This window comes from Lipotes vexillifer, unplaced genomic scaffold (genome assembly GCF_000442215.2).
Source record: "Lipotes vexillifer unplaced genomic scaffold, Lipotes_vexillifer_v1.1 scaffold308, whole genome shotgun sequence".
NCBI classification, from domain to species: Eukaryota; Metazoa; Chordata; class Mammalia; order Artiodactyla; family Lipotidae; genus Lipotes; species Lipotes vexillifer.
The window spans coordinates 2568153-2586164 of NW_006792985.1; the positions used below are offsets into that span (position 1 = coordinate 2568153).

At 38.2% G+C, this 18012-nt stretch overlaps 1 protein-coding gene across 2 annotated transcripts in view; it reads right to left on the minus strand.

Moving 5' to 3' along the window:
* Positions 1-18012, minus strand: part of ELP3 (elongator acetyltransferase complex subunit 3) — a 109527-nt gene that overhangs the window by 11726 nt on the left and 79789 nt on the right. For both annotated transcript variants that reach the window (XM_007466155.1, XM_007466156.1), the window contains 2 exons: positions 17602-17829; positions 16593-16674 (listed from right to left, as the gene is read on the minus strand). In XM_007466155.1, coding sequence (XP_007466217.1) covers positions 16593-16674; positions 17602-17829 — 310 coding nt within the window. The remainder of the gene's footprint in view (positions 1-16592; positions 16675-17601; positions 17830-18012) is intronic.

The window sequence follows — 18012 nt, forward strand, 5'->3', positions numbered from 1 at the left end:
AAAAAAAAAAGAAAAAAAAAAAAAAAAAAAAAAAAAAAAAAAAAATCAACCACTAATTAAAGAAACCCAAGGAAACCTAAGCAAGCTCAAGCAGAGGAAATGCATATCTAGAAACAATCATGGTAAAACTAGAGAAAACAAAGACAATCTAAGAATAAAGATACTAAAAAAATCATAAAAGCAGTCAGAGGGTATCCTCAAAGACAGACATCTGACTTCTTAACTGCATCATTAAAAGTCAGAAGACAGTGGAAAGACAGCTTCAAGGTGCTGAAAAAAAATAAATGCAAACCCAGAATTCTATACTCAGTGAAAACTTACTTTAAGAATAAGCAAAATAAGATATTTCATACAATCAAAATTAGAATAATTTGCTACCAGCAGATTACTACTAAAATAAATTCTTTAGGTACAAAGAAAACAATACTTGCAAATTACCCAAATAAATACTCATCAGTAGTAAAACAGATAAACTGTGCTATATCCACATCATGGAATCTTATATATCAATGAAAATGAATAAACTATCTTAGAGATTCAGCAAAGATTGAAGAGCAAAGAAAGTGATAAATATAACAGTAAATCTAAATGAATATGGACTGTATATAACAATAATTATAGTAGTAATAATAATAATAATGTCTTTTGGATTTTTGAAAAAAATATATCTCACACATAGACACTTCAGAAAAGAGGACATCTAAATGGCCAACAAGCATATGAAAAGGTAGTCAACTTCATTAGTCATCAGGGAATGTAAATTAAACTACAAAGAAACACCACTACATACACATCATACTGAAAAACTGAAACTGTTATACATTCCTGGTGGGAGTGAAAATTGGTAGCCCTTTGGAAAACCACTCTGCAGACTCTTATAGCTGAACATATGTACTCCCTGAAATCCAGCAATGCCACCCCTAGGTATATATTCCACACAAATGTGTGTTTATGAGCCTTAAGATACATATATAAGAATATTCATAAGCCCAAACTGGAAACTACCTAAATATCCAGCAAGAGTAAGAAAGATAAACTGTGAGATATTTGCGTAATGGAATCCAGCCTATCAATGAAAATGAATGGACATAGCCACACACAGTGTGACCTAATCTCACAAACAATGTTGCACCAAAGTAGCCAGAACAACAAAAATATACCAAAATGATCCCACTTATCTAAAATTAAAAACAACAAAACTAAACTATTTATAAATGATTCATAATTAGGTAGTGGAATATAAAGAAACACACAGAAGAAAGTAGGAAAAAAGAGGCTACTGGTGAAGGAAGAAGGCAAGGAGAGGGGAGGGGATTACAATGGGGTGGGGTCAACAGGGATGTTGGTTATGTTCTTGACCTAAGTGGCAGCTGGTTAAACAATTCACTTTTTAACATCTAATCAACTTTGCTGTCTATTTGCTACAGTTCACTGTCAACTTTTAAAAATGAAAAAAAGTAAAAATGAAAACAAGAAGATAAGATTAAGTTATTTCAACTACATGAATGTTTCTTTAAATGGGGAAATAAATCAGTTCTTCATGCATATGGAAAATCAAATGAGAAAACTTGGGTTTAGTGATTCCAACTGGACAAAGAACATGAAATTTCTAATGTGACTTAATAGAGGAAGAAATCATTTAATCAAGTATTTATTGAGGATATACTAGAAGCCTGGAAATTAATGAGTTTTACCTCCTGGAATCTTCAAGAAAAGAAAAACTCTAGCCTAATAGACATTTTCATGTCTGAAGAAGGGAAAATGAATTCGAAATCTGGAGGTTCATTCCTGTTCTTTGACACGACCTTTGTTAGGACACAGGGCTGTGCTTCATGGCTAGTTATGTGTTGGACTGAATTAAAATTGAGCCCACATCACATTCCTAAAGCCAAACTTGAAAAAAAGAGAGAAAATATGCTAAATCTATCCTTTGAAACTTAAATCTCTGATTTTTCTGATTAGATGCAAAAGATTGAGATAAGTCATGATCACTTAGTAAAAAAAAAAAAAAAAAAAAATCAGTGAAATAAAAATAACTTCAAAAAACTGTTTTAATTACTTTTGGGTTCAATTAATCAACTATTTATTGAGTGCTTGATATATGACTGGCAGCATTAATACAAGGCAAATGTATTCATTAGTTTCATTCATTTGCTACTGAAATGAGATTTTATTACATCTCATTGATCTCTTAGTAGGATGGCAATATTTCACTCTTCAACAATACACACTGGTATCAGAGTTGGGGAAAGGTTTTTCTTCTCTTTGAAAATGAGCCAGATTAACTCAATGACCCTAAATCTTTGAAAGAGAATTTTTCTTCCTGTTCTGTTAAAAAGAAACTCTTAGAAGGTTACCCACATATGATCTTAGCTCTTCAAAGTAGTTGGTTATTGCAAGTCATTAACACAGCATGTTAGTACACTTATTCTCCATCCAGAGACTATCTCAGGAGAAGAGATTCAACCCGTTACCCAGCAGCCTAAAGGTTCCCCTGTTCCTTCTGAAATGGGTACACCAAGATAACAAAGTAAAAATGAACAAAGAATAAAAGCAGTAACTTATAAAGCACGTATAGAGACTCTAAATAGAAGCTACTGTGGTAACTTACAGTAGGGTGACACTTACAGTAGGGAGATGCTGGAGGGTTATCCTATAGCTCTTAGGTTTATTCTTCACAGGGAGTCTAACACAGGAGGGCCCACAGTCATCTAATTGAGAAATGAGTGGCTCTGTTCCCACCAGCGCAGAACGTATGCTATGTCACAGATCATTTTCACTACTTCATGTCTCAGATCATTAGTGTGTTTCTGTAGAAGTTAAAGACTGTCATCGGTAACCTGGTAGGAAGAGGGATCCCTTCTGTTTATAGTTTAAAAAAAAAAAGACTTTAAGAAGAAAAATGGTAGAGTAGAAAACGCTAGAGATCAGTCCCTCTACTGAAACAACCAGTAAGCTGGAAACAACAATCAAAGCCAACTAACTACATGGGGACACCAGAACCTGATAAGGCACTTACAGCAACCAGGGGGAGTGCCTGATGAAGGGAGAGGCCGCTGCCCTTTGGTAAGAGGGCAGCAGATGTGAACCACCTACCATCCCCCTCTCCTAGAGTGGCCAGCTGGAGCCAGGGTGGGCAGTAAGGGTATTTATTGTAAGATTTGAAGAGATATATTCCCTTACCACCTTTTTAAAAAAGGTTCAGACATTTAAGGAAATCCCTGTCATGTCACAGGCTGATTGCAGAGAAAATGAAACAAGAAATTTTAGTGAGCACATGCAACAAAGAGTACTGACTTTGCCAAAATAGCTTGAAAAAATACAAGTGGATGACTGCAGCCCTTAAGAGCAATCCCCGAGGAGGGAGAGAATCTGACTTTTATAATTCTTGAGTATGTGCAGTTCTAAACAAAAAACTGCAAAGCATACCCAAAACAGGAAACTAAGACTCATTCACAAGAAAGACAGAAGTTGACAGAAACTATGCCTGAGGAATCTTAAACACTGTGATTACTAGGCAAAGTCAACTGTCTCAGTTATGCTTAAGAAGCTAAAGGAAATCATGTCAAAGAACTAAAGGAGCACAAACAACAAAAGCAGAAGTCAACAAGTGGGACTGCATCAAACTGAAAAGCCTCTGCACTGCAAAAAAAAAAAATAACAAAATGAAAAGAATTGGAGAATGGGAGAAAATATTTATATTTGCAAACCATATACTGGATAAGGAGTTAATATCCAGAATATATAAAAACTCAAATAACTCAATAAAAAAATCGGATTAAAAAAATTGGCAGAGGAACTAAATAGACGTTTTTCCTATTGGCCATAGAAGACATTCAAATGGCCAACAGGTACATGAAAAGGTGTTCAACATCACTAATCATCATGGAAATGTAAGTCAAAACCACAATGTGATAGCACCTCACATCTGTTAGAATGACCATCACCAAGTCACAAGAGATAACAAGTGCTGGTGAGGACATGAAGAAAAGGGAAGCCTGGTACACCACTGCTGGAATGTAAGCTGGTAATGTTTTTTTCCACTATGGAAAACAGTACAGAGGTTCCTCAAAAATTCAGAACTACCATATGATCCAGCAAATTCCACTTTTGGGTATATATCCAAAGGAAATAAAAACAGGATATTGAAGAGAAATCTGCACCTCCATGTTTATTGTAGCATTATACACAATAGCCAAGATATGGAAATGACCTAAGTATCTGTCAGTGAATAATTGTATAAAGATACGATTCACACACACACATGCATGCACACGCGCGCACACACGCACACGCACACACACACACACACACACACACAGAAATATAATTCAGCCCTAAGAAAGGTGGAAATTCATTTTCATACCATTTGCAACAACACAGATGAACCTTGAGGACATTATGCCAAGTGATATAAGTCAGATAGAGAGAGACAAATACTGTATACCACTTGTGGAATCTGAAAAAGCCAAACCTGTAAAAAGAGAGCATAGAATGGTGGCTACCGGTGGCTGCGGGGTAGGGAAATAGAAGAGATGCCATTTAAAGGTACAAACTTGACACCTGTAGATAAATAAATCCTGGTGATCTAATACACAATATAATGATTACAGACAACAGTACTGTGTTATAAATATCAATCTGCTAAGAGACTGGATCTTTATTATTCTCACCACAAAAAAGAAATGATAATCATGTAATGTCTTAGAGGTGTAACACTACAATGGCAATGATACTGCATTATATAAATGTAACAAATCAACACGTTCTACATCTTAAACTTACACAGTTATGTATCAAATCTATTTCAATTAAAAAAAAAATAAAAAGGACTAAAGGAAATGAGAACACTGTATGAACAAAGGGGGGAACCCAATAAAGATAAATTATAAAAAGGAACCAAACAAATACTGGAGCTGAAACGTACAATAGCTAAAATAAGGGACCTGTGTTACACCACCACCATCAAGCATACTAACACCACATCATAGGAGTCTCAGAGGGAGATGAGAGAGAGAAAGGGTAGAAAAAATAAATAATGGCCAAAAACTTCCCAAATTTGATGAAAGACATGAATCTACACTCCTAGGAAGTTCAACAAGTTCCAAGCAGGATAAACTTAAAGAGATCCACACCGAGGAACGTTACAGTCAAAAAAAAAAAAATTTTTTTTTTTTTTTTTTTTTTTGGCTGTGCCGAGTGGCATGTGAGATCTTAGTTCCCTGACCAGGGATTGCACCCGGCCCTCTGCAGTGAAAGCGCAGAGTCTTAACCACTGGCCCACCAGGGAAGTCCCCAGTCAAATTGTTGAAAGCCAAAGACAGAATCTTGAAAGTAGCAAGACAGAAGTGACTCGTCACATACAAGGGATCCTCAATAAGATTAAGAGCTGATACCAGAAACCATGGAGGTCAGAAAGGAAGTGGGGTGACACATTTAAAGTGCTAAAGAAAAAATAAAACAAACTGTCAACCAAAAATTCTTTATCTGGCAAAAGTATTTTTCAAGGATAAAGGATAAATTGAGACATTTCCAGATAAACCAGAGCTAAGAAAATCTATTATCACTAAACCTACCCTACAAGAATCCTTCAGGATGAAATAAAAGGACATTAGGTAGTAACTCAAAGCCATGTGAAGAAATAAGTAAACACTGGTAAAGATAACTACATAAGTAAATATAAAAACTGATATTATTGTTCTTTTGGTTTGTAACTCCTCTTTTTTCCCTATATAATTTAAAAGGCAAATTCATAAAATAATTATATATTTATGTCAAAGGTCAGACAGGTATAAAGATGTAATCTGTGACAGTAACAATGTAAACAAGAGATAGAGATGTATAGGAGCAAAGTATTTGCATAGTACTCAAACCAAAATGATTATTACCCAAACTAGGTTATAAATTTAAGATGTTAATTGCAATCCCTAAGGTAATCACTAAGAAAATAACTCATAACCAAAAGAGAGCTGGGGTTGATTTAGTATTAAATGAAACACAGTTTAAGTAAACAAAAGTTTATAAGAGACAAAGAGGGACGTTGCAAATTGATAGAAGTTTCAATTCATCAAGGTTTAACAATTATAAATGTATATACATCGAATGACAGAGCCCCAAAATATATGAAGCAAAAATGGACAGAACTGAAGGGAGAAATAGATAGTTCTACAAGAGCTGGAGACTACTATACACATTTTCAATAATGGAGGACTTGAACACACTTTAAACCAATTAGATCTAACAGAACACATCACCCAACAACAACAGAATACACATTTTCCACAGTGGACACGTAGCATTCTCCAGGTTAGATCATATATCAGGCCATAAAACAAGTCTTAATAAATTTTAAAAGACTGAAATCATACAAAGTATGAAAAAAAAGTACAAAGAAAAAAAGACTCAAATCACTAAAATTAGAAATGAAAGAGGAAACATTACTACTGACTTTACAGTAATAAAAAGAATTATAAGAGAATATGAATAACAATATGAATATGTATGTACACCAACACATTGGATAACCTAGTTGAAAAGGACAAATTCCTAGAAACATAAACTATGAAAACTGACTCAAGAAGAAACAGGATGTCTTTATAGTCCTGTAACAAGTAAAAAGATTGATTCAATAATCAAAAACCTCCCATCAAAGTAAAACTCAGGACCAGATGGCTTTACTGGTGATTTCTACCAAATGTTTAGAGAATTAACACCAATCCTTCTCAAACACATCCAAAAAACTGAAGAGGGACACTTCCTAACTCATCCTATGAGGCTAGCAATACCTTGATACCAAAGCCAGACAAAGACACTACAAAGAAAATTACAGACCACTATCTTTATGAATATATATGGGAGAAAATATTTAAGAGTCTTGTAGCCAGAGGATATTAAAAATTCCTACAACTCAACAAGACAGACAACCCAATTAAAAAATGAGCAAAGGACTTGAACAGACACTTTTTAAAAGGCACAAATGACAAATAAGCACACAAAAAGATGTTCAACATCGTTTTAGTCATCAAGGAAATGTAAGCCAAAACCCCAATAAAACATCACTTCACACCATTAGGATGGCTATAAAATAAAAAAAAATTAAAAAAAAAGGAAAATAACAAGTGCAGACAAGGATGTGGAGAAACTACACCCCTTGTGCACTGTTGATGGGAAAGTAAAATGATGCAGCAGCTGTAGAAAACAATTTGGTGACTCCTCAAAAAGTTAAATGGAATGACCACTGATCCAGCAACTCCACTTCTGGGTACAGACACAAAGGAACTGAAAGCAGAGACTCAAATAGATATTTGTATACCAACGTGATAGTAACATTATTCACAATAGTCAAAAGGTGGAAACAACCCGAGAGAGAGAGAGAGAGAGAGAGAGAGAGAGAGAGAGAGAGAGAGAGAGAGAGAGAGAGAGAGAGTGTGTGTGTGTGTGTGTGTGTGTGTGTGTGTGTGTGTGTGTGTGTGTGTGTGTGTGTGTAAAGCATGGATGAGCCTTCAAGACATTATGCTAAGCGAAATAAGCCAGACACAAAAGGATACATATTGTATGATTCCATTTCACAGAGTCAGAAAGTAGATTAGAAGTTACCAGGGGCTTGGGAGATGGTGAAATTGGGAATTACTGCTTAGTGAGTACAGAGTTTCTGTTTGGGGTGATGAAAGTGTTTTGGAAATAGTGGTGATGGTTGCACAACATTGTGAATGTAACTAATGTCACTGAACTGTATACTTAAAAATGGTTATAATGGCAAATTTTATGTTATATACAATTTACTGCTTCCCCAAATGGGGGGAAAAAGTCTTTAAGGTGCATTAACTATTTTTGGTATTTATGGAGAGGAAGGAACGTCGATTGGGGTCAGATCTCCCTAGGGAAAGCATGTACCCTTGCCTAAGATGGTCTTCTATGTTCCATAGCCTAGAAGGAAGACATAAATGGGCAACATCTTAGACCTAAAGCGTGAGACATTTAGACAGGCCTGTAAGGGGAAACAGAGGAATGTCCTCATGGAAGAGAGGGCAGACATAGGTCAGATGCAGGTGCTTCTTGTGCGGCCTGCCAAACTCCGCTTAAGACAGTGTTAGGTGTGCCTGTGCTGCATGATGGCTGCATGAAAATACTGACATCAGGACGGGGACAAGAACCCCTAACGCTGGGTATTCTCCCATCCTGGGAGAAGGCTACATGAAGTTTCCTGTAGAAAGGGGCTGGATGCCTATTAATCACAAGTTAATGAAAGTGTATTCGCTCACTTAGTATCCAAAGATGGTCACTACCAGAGCCTCTCTCTTTGAGAAGTGGGATTTTTTCCTTTCCCTTTAAATCTGGGCTGGCCCAATGACTTCCTTAACCAAAACAAATGGGGCAGAAGTCACATCGTGGCAGGTAGTCTCTAAAATGACCCTCGAAGTTCACTGTCTCCTGGTATTCACAGTCATGTGTACTCCTTCCCTTGAAGGTGGCGTTAGACTCGTCGGCTCTCTTCTGAGACCAAGTTATGAAGACTAGGCTTCCATGTCAAAGGGACTCTGTCTCTGTGATCACTCTGCTGGGGGAAGCAGGCTGCCACGTGATGAGCAGCCCCATGGAGAGGCCCACATGGCATGGGGAGGAACAGTGGCCCTGAGACCAACGGCCCGTGAGAAACTGAAGCCTGCCAAAAACCATATGGTGAACTTGGAAGTGACCCTTCCATCCCAATTGAATCTTGAACTGATTACAGTCCTGGCTGACACTGTAAATGCAGCTTTATGAGATGCTCTGAGCCAGAGGCACCCAGCTAGGTCCCTTCTGGATTCCTTACCTACAGAGACCATGAGATAACTGCTTGTTATTTTCAGCCACTACGTTTTGTGGCTGTTTTATTACACAGCGATAAATGATGCATATAGGATGTTCTGCAACTTCTAAACCAAGGCCTTTCCTCCCTCCTCTTAGAGGCCAGCCTTCATGCTAGGAGAAGTTCAAGGCATGTGGAGAAGCAGCAAGTTGCTCATGTGGACAGTCTCAGCCAAGCACCCGCTACCAGCTAGAAGACAGACTCTAGGCAAGCCACCCCAGCAGCTGCCAGCCATCCAAGCCACTCCAGCCGAGGCCCCAGACATCATGGAACAGAGATAAGCCATCTTCTCCATGCCCTGCTGAATGTCTGACCTAGAGAATCACTGAGCAAATAAAATGGTTGTTTGAAGCCACTAAATTTTGGGGTGGTGTGTTCCACCACAATAAATAACCCAGACAACCACTAGTTGGTAGGATTTGCAGTAAGAGGTAACAGACCACACAGGGTATAGATCTGGGGCTTCTGACTGGTATACTAGACATCAGTGATTCATTCACAAATGGTGGACAAACTGAACAGCTGGATGCATTGGGAGGCCCAGGATGAGGTGCGTAAGGAAACATTACCCTATGGCTACAATCTAAAACCTAAATCCACCACTTAATGTCTTGGAAATGTGAGCCGTTGGTTACAGTCAACAGTTTAAGCCAGACTGACCAAAGAAATCCCCTGTGTATTTCTTGCTGGAATTAGAAATGCCCAAGCTAAAAAGGCTCTATAATATCAGTATCTTGGTTGTTGCTAAAAAAAGGAAGCATCAGTATTTTCCAGCATTATTTAGTTACCTGCTCACCCAAATGGGAAGAATCTGCCAAAGCCCTGCCTCTAACAGATCTAAAAGAGAAAAGCTTTATCAAATTGAATGGGTTATAGCAATGTCAAACATTTAGAGAAAAGCACAGTACTAATCACATGAATGTTACACTGGTAAGGAGTTAACACTGCAACAAACTATAAAAGAGCCTTTGTGATAGACAGCAGATGGTGAGCAGTGCAGGCTAGACCACTTTGGAAAAGGAGTCCTCGCTCAGAAAAAAGCCTGTGAAGCATGTAACTTTACAATAAAGGCGGTCCTTTATATTAAAGCTCCCAGACCTCTCGGGCATATTATTAGGAACCACATAATACAACACTATTCCTCTACCCAAGCAGAAGTATACAGCTATCATCCCCAATACCCATAAACAAAAAGGAAGAAGAACGGGGAGAAAAAGCCTACAAACGTAGTAGGTGTGGCAACCAGATTAGCAAGGCTATCCTCCGAGACTTTAACCCGCACGTTTCGGAGACACAGGAAGACTTGACAGCATGGATGTGGGAAGAGCAACAGCACTTGCCAAATCCAAATCCTGTTCCTCTAGTGCCAGCATGTCTACTGGTATCACTAGCTTCTGCCTAGGAAACGTCACCAAAAATTCACTTGCCCACAAGATCCAAACAGTGGAAACTGACTAATGGCCTATTTGGGAATATTTGAAAAACATGCATTAATTAATATTGTCATGTGATGCCAAGTGAGAGATGGGTCCAATGCGCTTGATATGCAATGTACTATATAACTGGTACCTGATTCATCTATAAATGAATAAACATCAAGTCAGGGAATAAAGAGTCCTGAAGTGAGCCTATGCATCAATGCCTCCACAGCAATACAGACACCACTTAGCACACATTTAGCTAATTTGATACCAAGCTAAGTAGTATTCTATGTCATCAGTGCTAGTCTGATTAATAAAGATGATGAAATTAATAAAGTTCTTGTTGTAAAGCAATATTTTATGTTGTACCTATTGTTCTTGAAAAGAAAGATATTCACCACCACCACAACAAAATCCCACTGGAACATGCACCAAAAAAGAAATATGTATGATAGAATATCAAAATGAAAGAAACAGAGGAATATACAGAACCCTAATAATGTGCATTTAACTAGGGAATAGTTAGGGGATAATTTATGAAAAGATAAATTATGTAAAGGGATGAAACAGAAGCTATAAAAGAGCAAACAGCCTTTTCCCTTCTTTTCTGAGAAGTCGTATATTAACACATGCGGCACAAACTGGTTTGCATTTGGCAGGCTTCCTGTGTCCATTAGCAAATAGGTAAGCCAAAATAAGGAAAAGCTTTTCTAGGCATTTTGGTAATGATTACAAGTCCATTACCAGACAGATCTAGTTACAAATATACCCCTTTTTTTTTTTCCAATTAGATTATAATGCAAAGAATAAAACTACCTTCACCTCAAAAGGAGGGAGATGTGTCACAGCCTGGAATATAGGCCAAGTTTCTGGGGCCCAGTAAGTCATCTCAGTCATTCGTAGTTCATTGAAACAAAACGACTGTTACTTTCTGCCCACATATCATTTGATTAATCAGTGGCTCTGGGGCACAAGACCATTAATTTCAGTCCCAGGAAGCCATATCGGATGCTATAAGTCTCAGGCACATTGATTTTTTTCACTAGTGGGGATTGTACATGTGGCTTTAGAGTCATACAACTCTGAGCATCATGATCTAGAACGATGTCATCCCACGGTGACTCGTTTGCTCATCCTGTATTTAAGCTCTTCTTTTCTCCCCTCTTCTCTGCCTTTTTAAAAGGTTTAAACAAAATGGCTATCAGCCCCTGACTTCAGTGATTTCTGTCATCACACACTCAGACATTTTCCTTGTTTCTCATCATCATTGTTTGATCCGTCAGCCTGGTACAATCCTTGGCCAATGGCCATGTTAATTTTCTACTTGAAAGAACACAAATAGGATACTGCTTATGACGAAGGTAGTAGGGGGAGCTTGGGGAATAGCTGTTCATCTTGATGCACAGCAATTAGCTTGGCAAACAGAAACAGGAACATGATTGGATCTGATGCCTAGCCAAAACTGCCTAAAGGAAAAAAAATCATTTTGTTGGAGGTATTAAGTGGCTCTTTAAATAGTGGCTATCAACAGTTATATTTGTCCTTTGAGAAATCACACGGGCAGTGTGACATCAGAGATCTCCAGTTTCCATGGTGATTATTAGTGATGGCATTTCAAATGTTATGGTTAAGTTCTACAGTGTAATCTTTGCACTTTACACCATACGAGAGGGAAGGAAAAAACTGCTCCATCTTAACATTTTTAAAGGAAAGAATGCTGATCATCCAAGTAGATAAACATCATGGCTTTTAAGTAGATACGATTTGTTAATCTTAAACAGATGTGTGCTGATCGAAGCTACACGAGTAAGTTGATGAAAGATATTAAACTACTTGGACTTAAGTATTAATTAACTTAATTAACTGTTTAGATTAATTAACTGCTTAGATACTTAGCAGCAATTAACTGTTATTTCCTGCCTACACATTATAAGCTGGTTGTTCTCATACTACTGATTTACCCATTTTTATATGTAGGAAAAGATTTTCTTACGCTGAAGCAACTAATCCTGAGTTGAGAAACAGTCTAAGTAGGGAAAAATTTGTCTTCCTCTGCAGTTAAGGACAATCTGCAGGGTGAAGACTGAGCGAGCTACTCTGGCCGCATCAACATCCCTCAAAGGCAGGATGGCATCTCCTCCTTCCTCTCTCTGCCCTCTCAGCCCATGTTCCCCACACACAGGAGATACTCAATACACGTAGTGTTTTGATGTTGATGAAGTTAGCCATTTCATTTTTGCTTTGTTTAATTTTCACATTTAGAGTTGACGGTTAATTTTAAAACACACAGTTTACTTACTAAGACAATTTTATATACTTAAGCAGAATGAATAAACTTAAAAGTCACTCTGAGAAAGTGCTTCATTGGACTCTGATAAACAAGTTTTCAGTTTTCTCATGTAGCTATAAAGTTAGTCTTTTAAAAAAGATAAATCAGCTAAAAATATACAGTATGTACCTTTTATTAACAAAATATCTTGAGGTAACAGATAAAAACAATTTGGTTTTTAATATGGAAAAATAGACTATATGGGGTCTTTCTGACTAGTGATTCAAATCACATCTACTGTGTAGTTAATAATATTGTCTAGAGGCAGAATCAAAGATTATAAATCCAAGAAAACAGAGAAAATCTGCTGGCAAGATGAAGGGAAGTCACAATGAATCAGAATGTAACTAAAAAAAAAAATTCTACATAAATGCATTCCTCTTACAGTCACAGAAACCAGAATGATAAATGATCTGTCTCTCCCTTTACTCAAGCTACTAGTTATGCCAGGACAGAACACCTAGACCACCACAGTGTATGAGTTATGCAGAAGCCTACAGAGCAGAACAAAGATGGATTTACAAATCAAGGACAAGGTCAGCGGAAAAAAAAGTAGGACACAGGTCATAAAATATCTCTACTTGGGACAGAAATGGACATGCCTCCACAAATCATGGCTGGGATTAGCTACCTACGGGAAACTTTATCATCAAATACCCCAAACTAAATGAGACTGAGATCAATTACTAATGAAATTAAAGGGTCTCTTAATATGGTTTTAGAAAAGAATCTACTTCATATGTAATCAGTACAACATAGTTGGTCTGGTTGAGAACTAGAAGAAATGAAGATATTAAGGGGCAGAATTCTAGACTGTTAGAACTGTAAAAGATAACCTAACCCACTTATTTTTAGTAAAGAAATAAAGGTCCATGGAGATCAAGCAACATTATTCAAGATCACAAGGAGAGCTACTGTCAATGCAGGAATAGAATCCTAACACCCCCGTCCAAGTGTCTCTTCTTACACACCACATCTAATGAAGTCTTGTGAATAAATGCAGCACACAAGCACCAGTACTATCACAAGGAGATTTGCATTCTAAGGATCAACCTATGGAGAATAATTCACTTTTTACAAAAACCAATTAAACACATACACACACAGCATTGTACTTAAATCAGAAAGACCAAAGTCAACTGAACAAATATGGAAGAAAAAAAACAACCCCAAAACACATTATGATAAAAAAAAAACACTTTAAATCTGCCTTCCTTGAAGTTCTGAATAATAGACACCTCAGATGTCTGATTCGGAAACTTAAATAGAACAGTAATATATTACTAAATTAGAGAAATAAAATGCATCACACACAGAGTAAATGTTCTTGGTGTTTTCATTTGAAGAGTGATCAGGTCGTCAGTCAAACAGCGAGTCAAGGCCCTAGCTGGTTTCCCCAGCACAGAGCAGTGGTGGGGAGGCTCACAGACCAGAGAGACAGGAAGTAACACAGAACTCCCTTGAGCGCCAAGAATGCATTCCAGGGCTGCTTCTGTAGAAACCCCCTGGCTAAGAGAAACCCCTGTATAGAAACCGAGTAGTCTTACTGTGACAACTAATAAGCAGATAGGTTCTTCCCTGTTATTTTTAGCAAGTCTCTTCTTGTTACTTTAAAAGTTCTACAAGCAGATGATCTGAAATTGAGCTATTATTTAGAGTATAACAAAAGGCTAGAAAGAGGACAGACGCTGATTTCCACTTAGACACTGCTCAAAAAGCAGAAACTGAGGCTCTTACAGGCAACTGAATGTGACCTCGGGCAAGTCAGAGGCCTCTCTCTGCATGTAACATTTCTAAAAAGAGATAGATATCATGAAGGCAAATTAAATATAATGGAGAAGTGAAAGAATACAGATGCCCTGGGACTTCCCTGGTGGCGCCGTGGTTAAGAATCCACCTGCCAATGCAGGGGACATGGGTTTGAGCCCTGGTCCGGGAAGATCCCACATGCCACAGAGCAACTAAGCTCATGCACCACAACTACTGAGCCTGTGCTCTAGAGCCCATGAGCCACAACTACTGAGCCCGTGCGCCACAACTACTGAAGCCCTTGCGCCTAGAACCCATGCTCCGCAACAAAAGAAGCCACCGCAGTGAGAAGCCCGCACACTGCAACAGAGTAGGCCCTCTCACCGCAACTAGAGAAAGCCCACATGCAGCAACGAAGACCCAACACAGCCAAAAAAAAAAAAAAAAAAAATAAGAAAAGAAAGAATACAGATGTCCTTCAGTTTTAAAACTGATCAAGTTCCCACAGATACCAGAAAATCACTTGATTGCGTATCAGACTTTGGGAATGCAGGCACTGCCAGGGTCACAGAGAATATCTTTACCTTAGTGATTTGAAAGAGAATACTAGATTTGGAAGAGAATACTAAAACCCTTGCTACTCAAAATATGGTCTGAAGACCATCAGTATAGGTTATCACTGGGTGCTGGTTAGAAATCTAGGCTTTCAGGCCCCACTCCAGACCTAATGAGTCAGAATCTGCATTTTAACAAGATCTCCAGATGATTCACAAGCATATTAACGCTTGGGAAGTACTGTACTGAAAACACTGGCAGTGCGCTGGCCAAAGCGCCACTGAAATTTCGGTGGGCGCACGTGTACAAGGAGGTCTGAGTCGGTCTGGCTCTCTCCTGGTACCAGGAAAGGCTGACCTCTGGTCAGCCACAGGCTAAACAATTGAGAAGGAAACATTTGTTTTATAACAAATATTGGCACCAATTAGGTGAACCTCATTTAGTTCCCACTTCTTTAGTGGGATTAAAGATAGCAGAAAAAACAGAGAACAGACTTGTGGTTGCCCAGGGGGGAGGGGGAGGGGGAGGGAGGGGGATGGACTGGGAAGTTGGGGTTAGTAGATACAAACTGTTACATTCAGAATGGATAAACAACAAGGTCCTACTGTATATCACAGGTAACTATATCCAATCTCCTGGAATAAACCATAATGGAAAAGAATATAAAAAAGAATGTATACATGTGTATAACTGAGTCACTTTGCTGTACAGCAGAAATTAGCACAACATTGTAAATCAACTATACTTCAATAAAAATATTAAAGATAACACAGAAACACAGAGCTAGCCATGTTAAAAAATGTTTTATTATCTGTCTGGATAATGCCAAAAACCAAAGCCAGACTGAATAATCGATTAAGTGAGCCTGGGTCATTACATTTCCGTATTTGGAATCATTGAAATCTGGGCAAAGGTGCTGATTTATTGATTGGCAACAACTTACTGATTTTTTTTAAAAAAAGTGTCGTTTCAACTTTCATTTAATAATGCCATAGTCTAATGGGAAAACAAATGCTGGAGGGAAAATAACCTGAATCTTGATCATGGCTTTCACCAAGTTAGCTTCTTACTGAGAATAGCAAAGTTTGTGAGGATATGAGTGAAAGGGTGCATATGCGTTATTTCTTGTTCCGCTTACAGCAGGCCTTCCTTTACAGGCCCACTTCTCCACTTATCTGATGTCCTAGGCAAGGTAAGGGGAAAGCTTCCAAACAGGGGAAATCTGTTCCCCAGGAACAAAGTCACTGAAAACAATTTTTAAGGAGCAAGACACTCTGCCTTTAAACATCTTGTACTGGCAACTAGGTTCTATTTTAATTTCCAGAATGACACTGACAAATCTCCACACTGACTTACGATTTTCTTAGATCCATATCATCAAATTTCATTTTTCCCAGACAGAGTAACTGGGCACAAAGCACAAGACACCAGTGTGACAGACCACGAGGAAGACAGGATATAGATTACTGGCCTTGCCACTCAAGAGATGGAGAGCTTCTGCAAGCTCTATTCCGCCAAACTGCTTACAGGAATTTTCTTTGTGCTTGAGCACCAGCCTTTCCCTATTTGGCTCTGCCCAATTTTGAACATAATAATCATATATGGGGACAAGAGAGGCCTGAGGTACTTTTCATTGTGGTACCAAGTTAAAAATGTGAACGAATCATGAACTTTGCCCTCCCCCAGTTACCTGATATAACAGCTATTTTCCCAGATCCATGTTCTTCTCTAGCTATTCTTTCTGCTTCCTCCATCAGTAGCATGCCAAATCCCTGTAAGAGGCAATGGAGGGGTTAGGGAATTAAGAAGGGAAGAAGTCATTAAGAGGGGTCCATAAAACAAGAAGGGTAATATTTTGTAGCTGCTAAACTCTTTTAAGATAAGAGTGACAAAAAACCATTTACGGGTGTAAGGAAAAGTTTCACTATTCAATTATACCAGAAGCACACTGTAGCAGACTAGGAATAACTGCAACAAAAGCCATCAAAAGGTATTCTGTGGATGACTAATCTAGTCACAGCAAGGGGGTAACTGCCTCTCGACTTGTCTCTTTTTAAACAAGTTCTAGGCAATCTCCAGGTGATGAAAGTCTGGGGCATCTACCCTTGTATTATTAGTCACCCCTTCAATTTCTAAAAAGCTTTTTGAAACCAGGCAATATTCTTAAATCACCAATATGGGGGTTTATGCTACATCCACCATTAGCAGTTTTAACCTATTCTCCCGAAATTTAAAAAAGTGAGTTATTTATTTAGGTTGTTTGGGGGAGTGGAATAGTGTTCCACTATATATATCACATAGCTTGCTTGTCTTTACGAAGTGCTTTAACATTTCATAAGTGCTTTCTTTCAAATTATCATCTCCTTCGATCCCCAAATAGTTGAATCATACGAAATTGCCAGTATTAGACCATTTCTGACTTTCAAAAATAGCAATTTCATATGGTTCAGTCTATTATTATATTCCACTTGACTGAGTCTCAATTTGTCTCTCCCTCCCCCTCCCTCACACCCAAAGGGGAGCAATTTAAAGAGAAAACATCTCTGAACAACTGTACTATTATACTGGTTCCTGTTTCTACACTTCCCGAATTTCCCCTCTCCTTTTCCTCTGCTCCCACCCTTGCCCCGTTCTTTTTCTCTTTTCCTCCTTTGAGCAATTTCTTAATCACAGTCAAACAGAAATGGAATACAGGATACCTGATGCTGAAATTTAGTGGGATCCCGACTCCTGACGGGGACGACACTTCCATACACATGCAGCTCTCGGACTATGGACACCCCGCCGACCAATTCGAAACGGAATGTCTCCTCTGAGCACTTCCGTAATCTCAGAAGGCCAATCAAAATGTCTTGATCGGGGTCTTCATAGGATAAGAATGTCTCCCAGCCACCATTTGCAACATAATCTCTTCTTACCAATTCAACCTGTCTCATAAAAAGCCACGCAAAAACTTTTTTTTTTAAACTAGAGAACAAAGTGCGTTTCTATTATTATATATGTTTATTTAGATTAATATCCATGATTAGGGATAAGGAATAAATAACCACAAATTGCGTTTCTTTTTACTTGTCTCCTCTCAATAGCACTGATTAAACGAGAGTTCATGA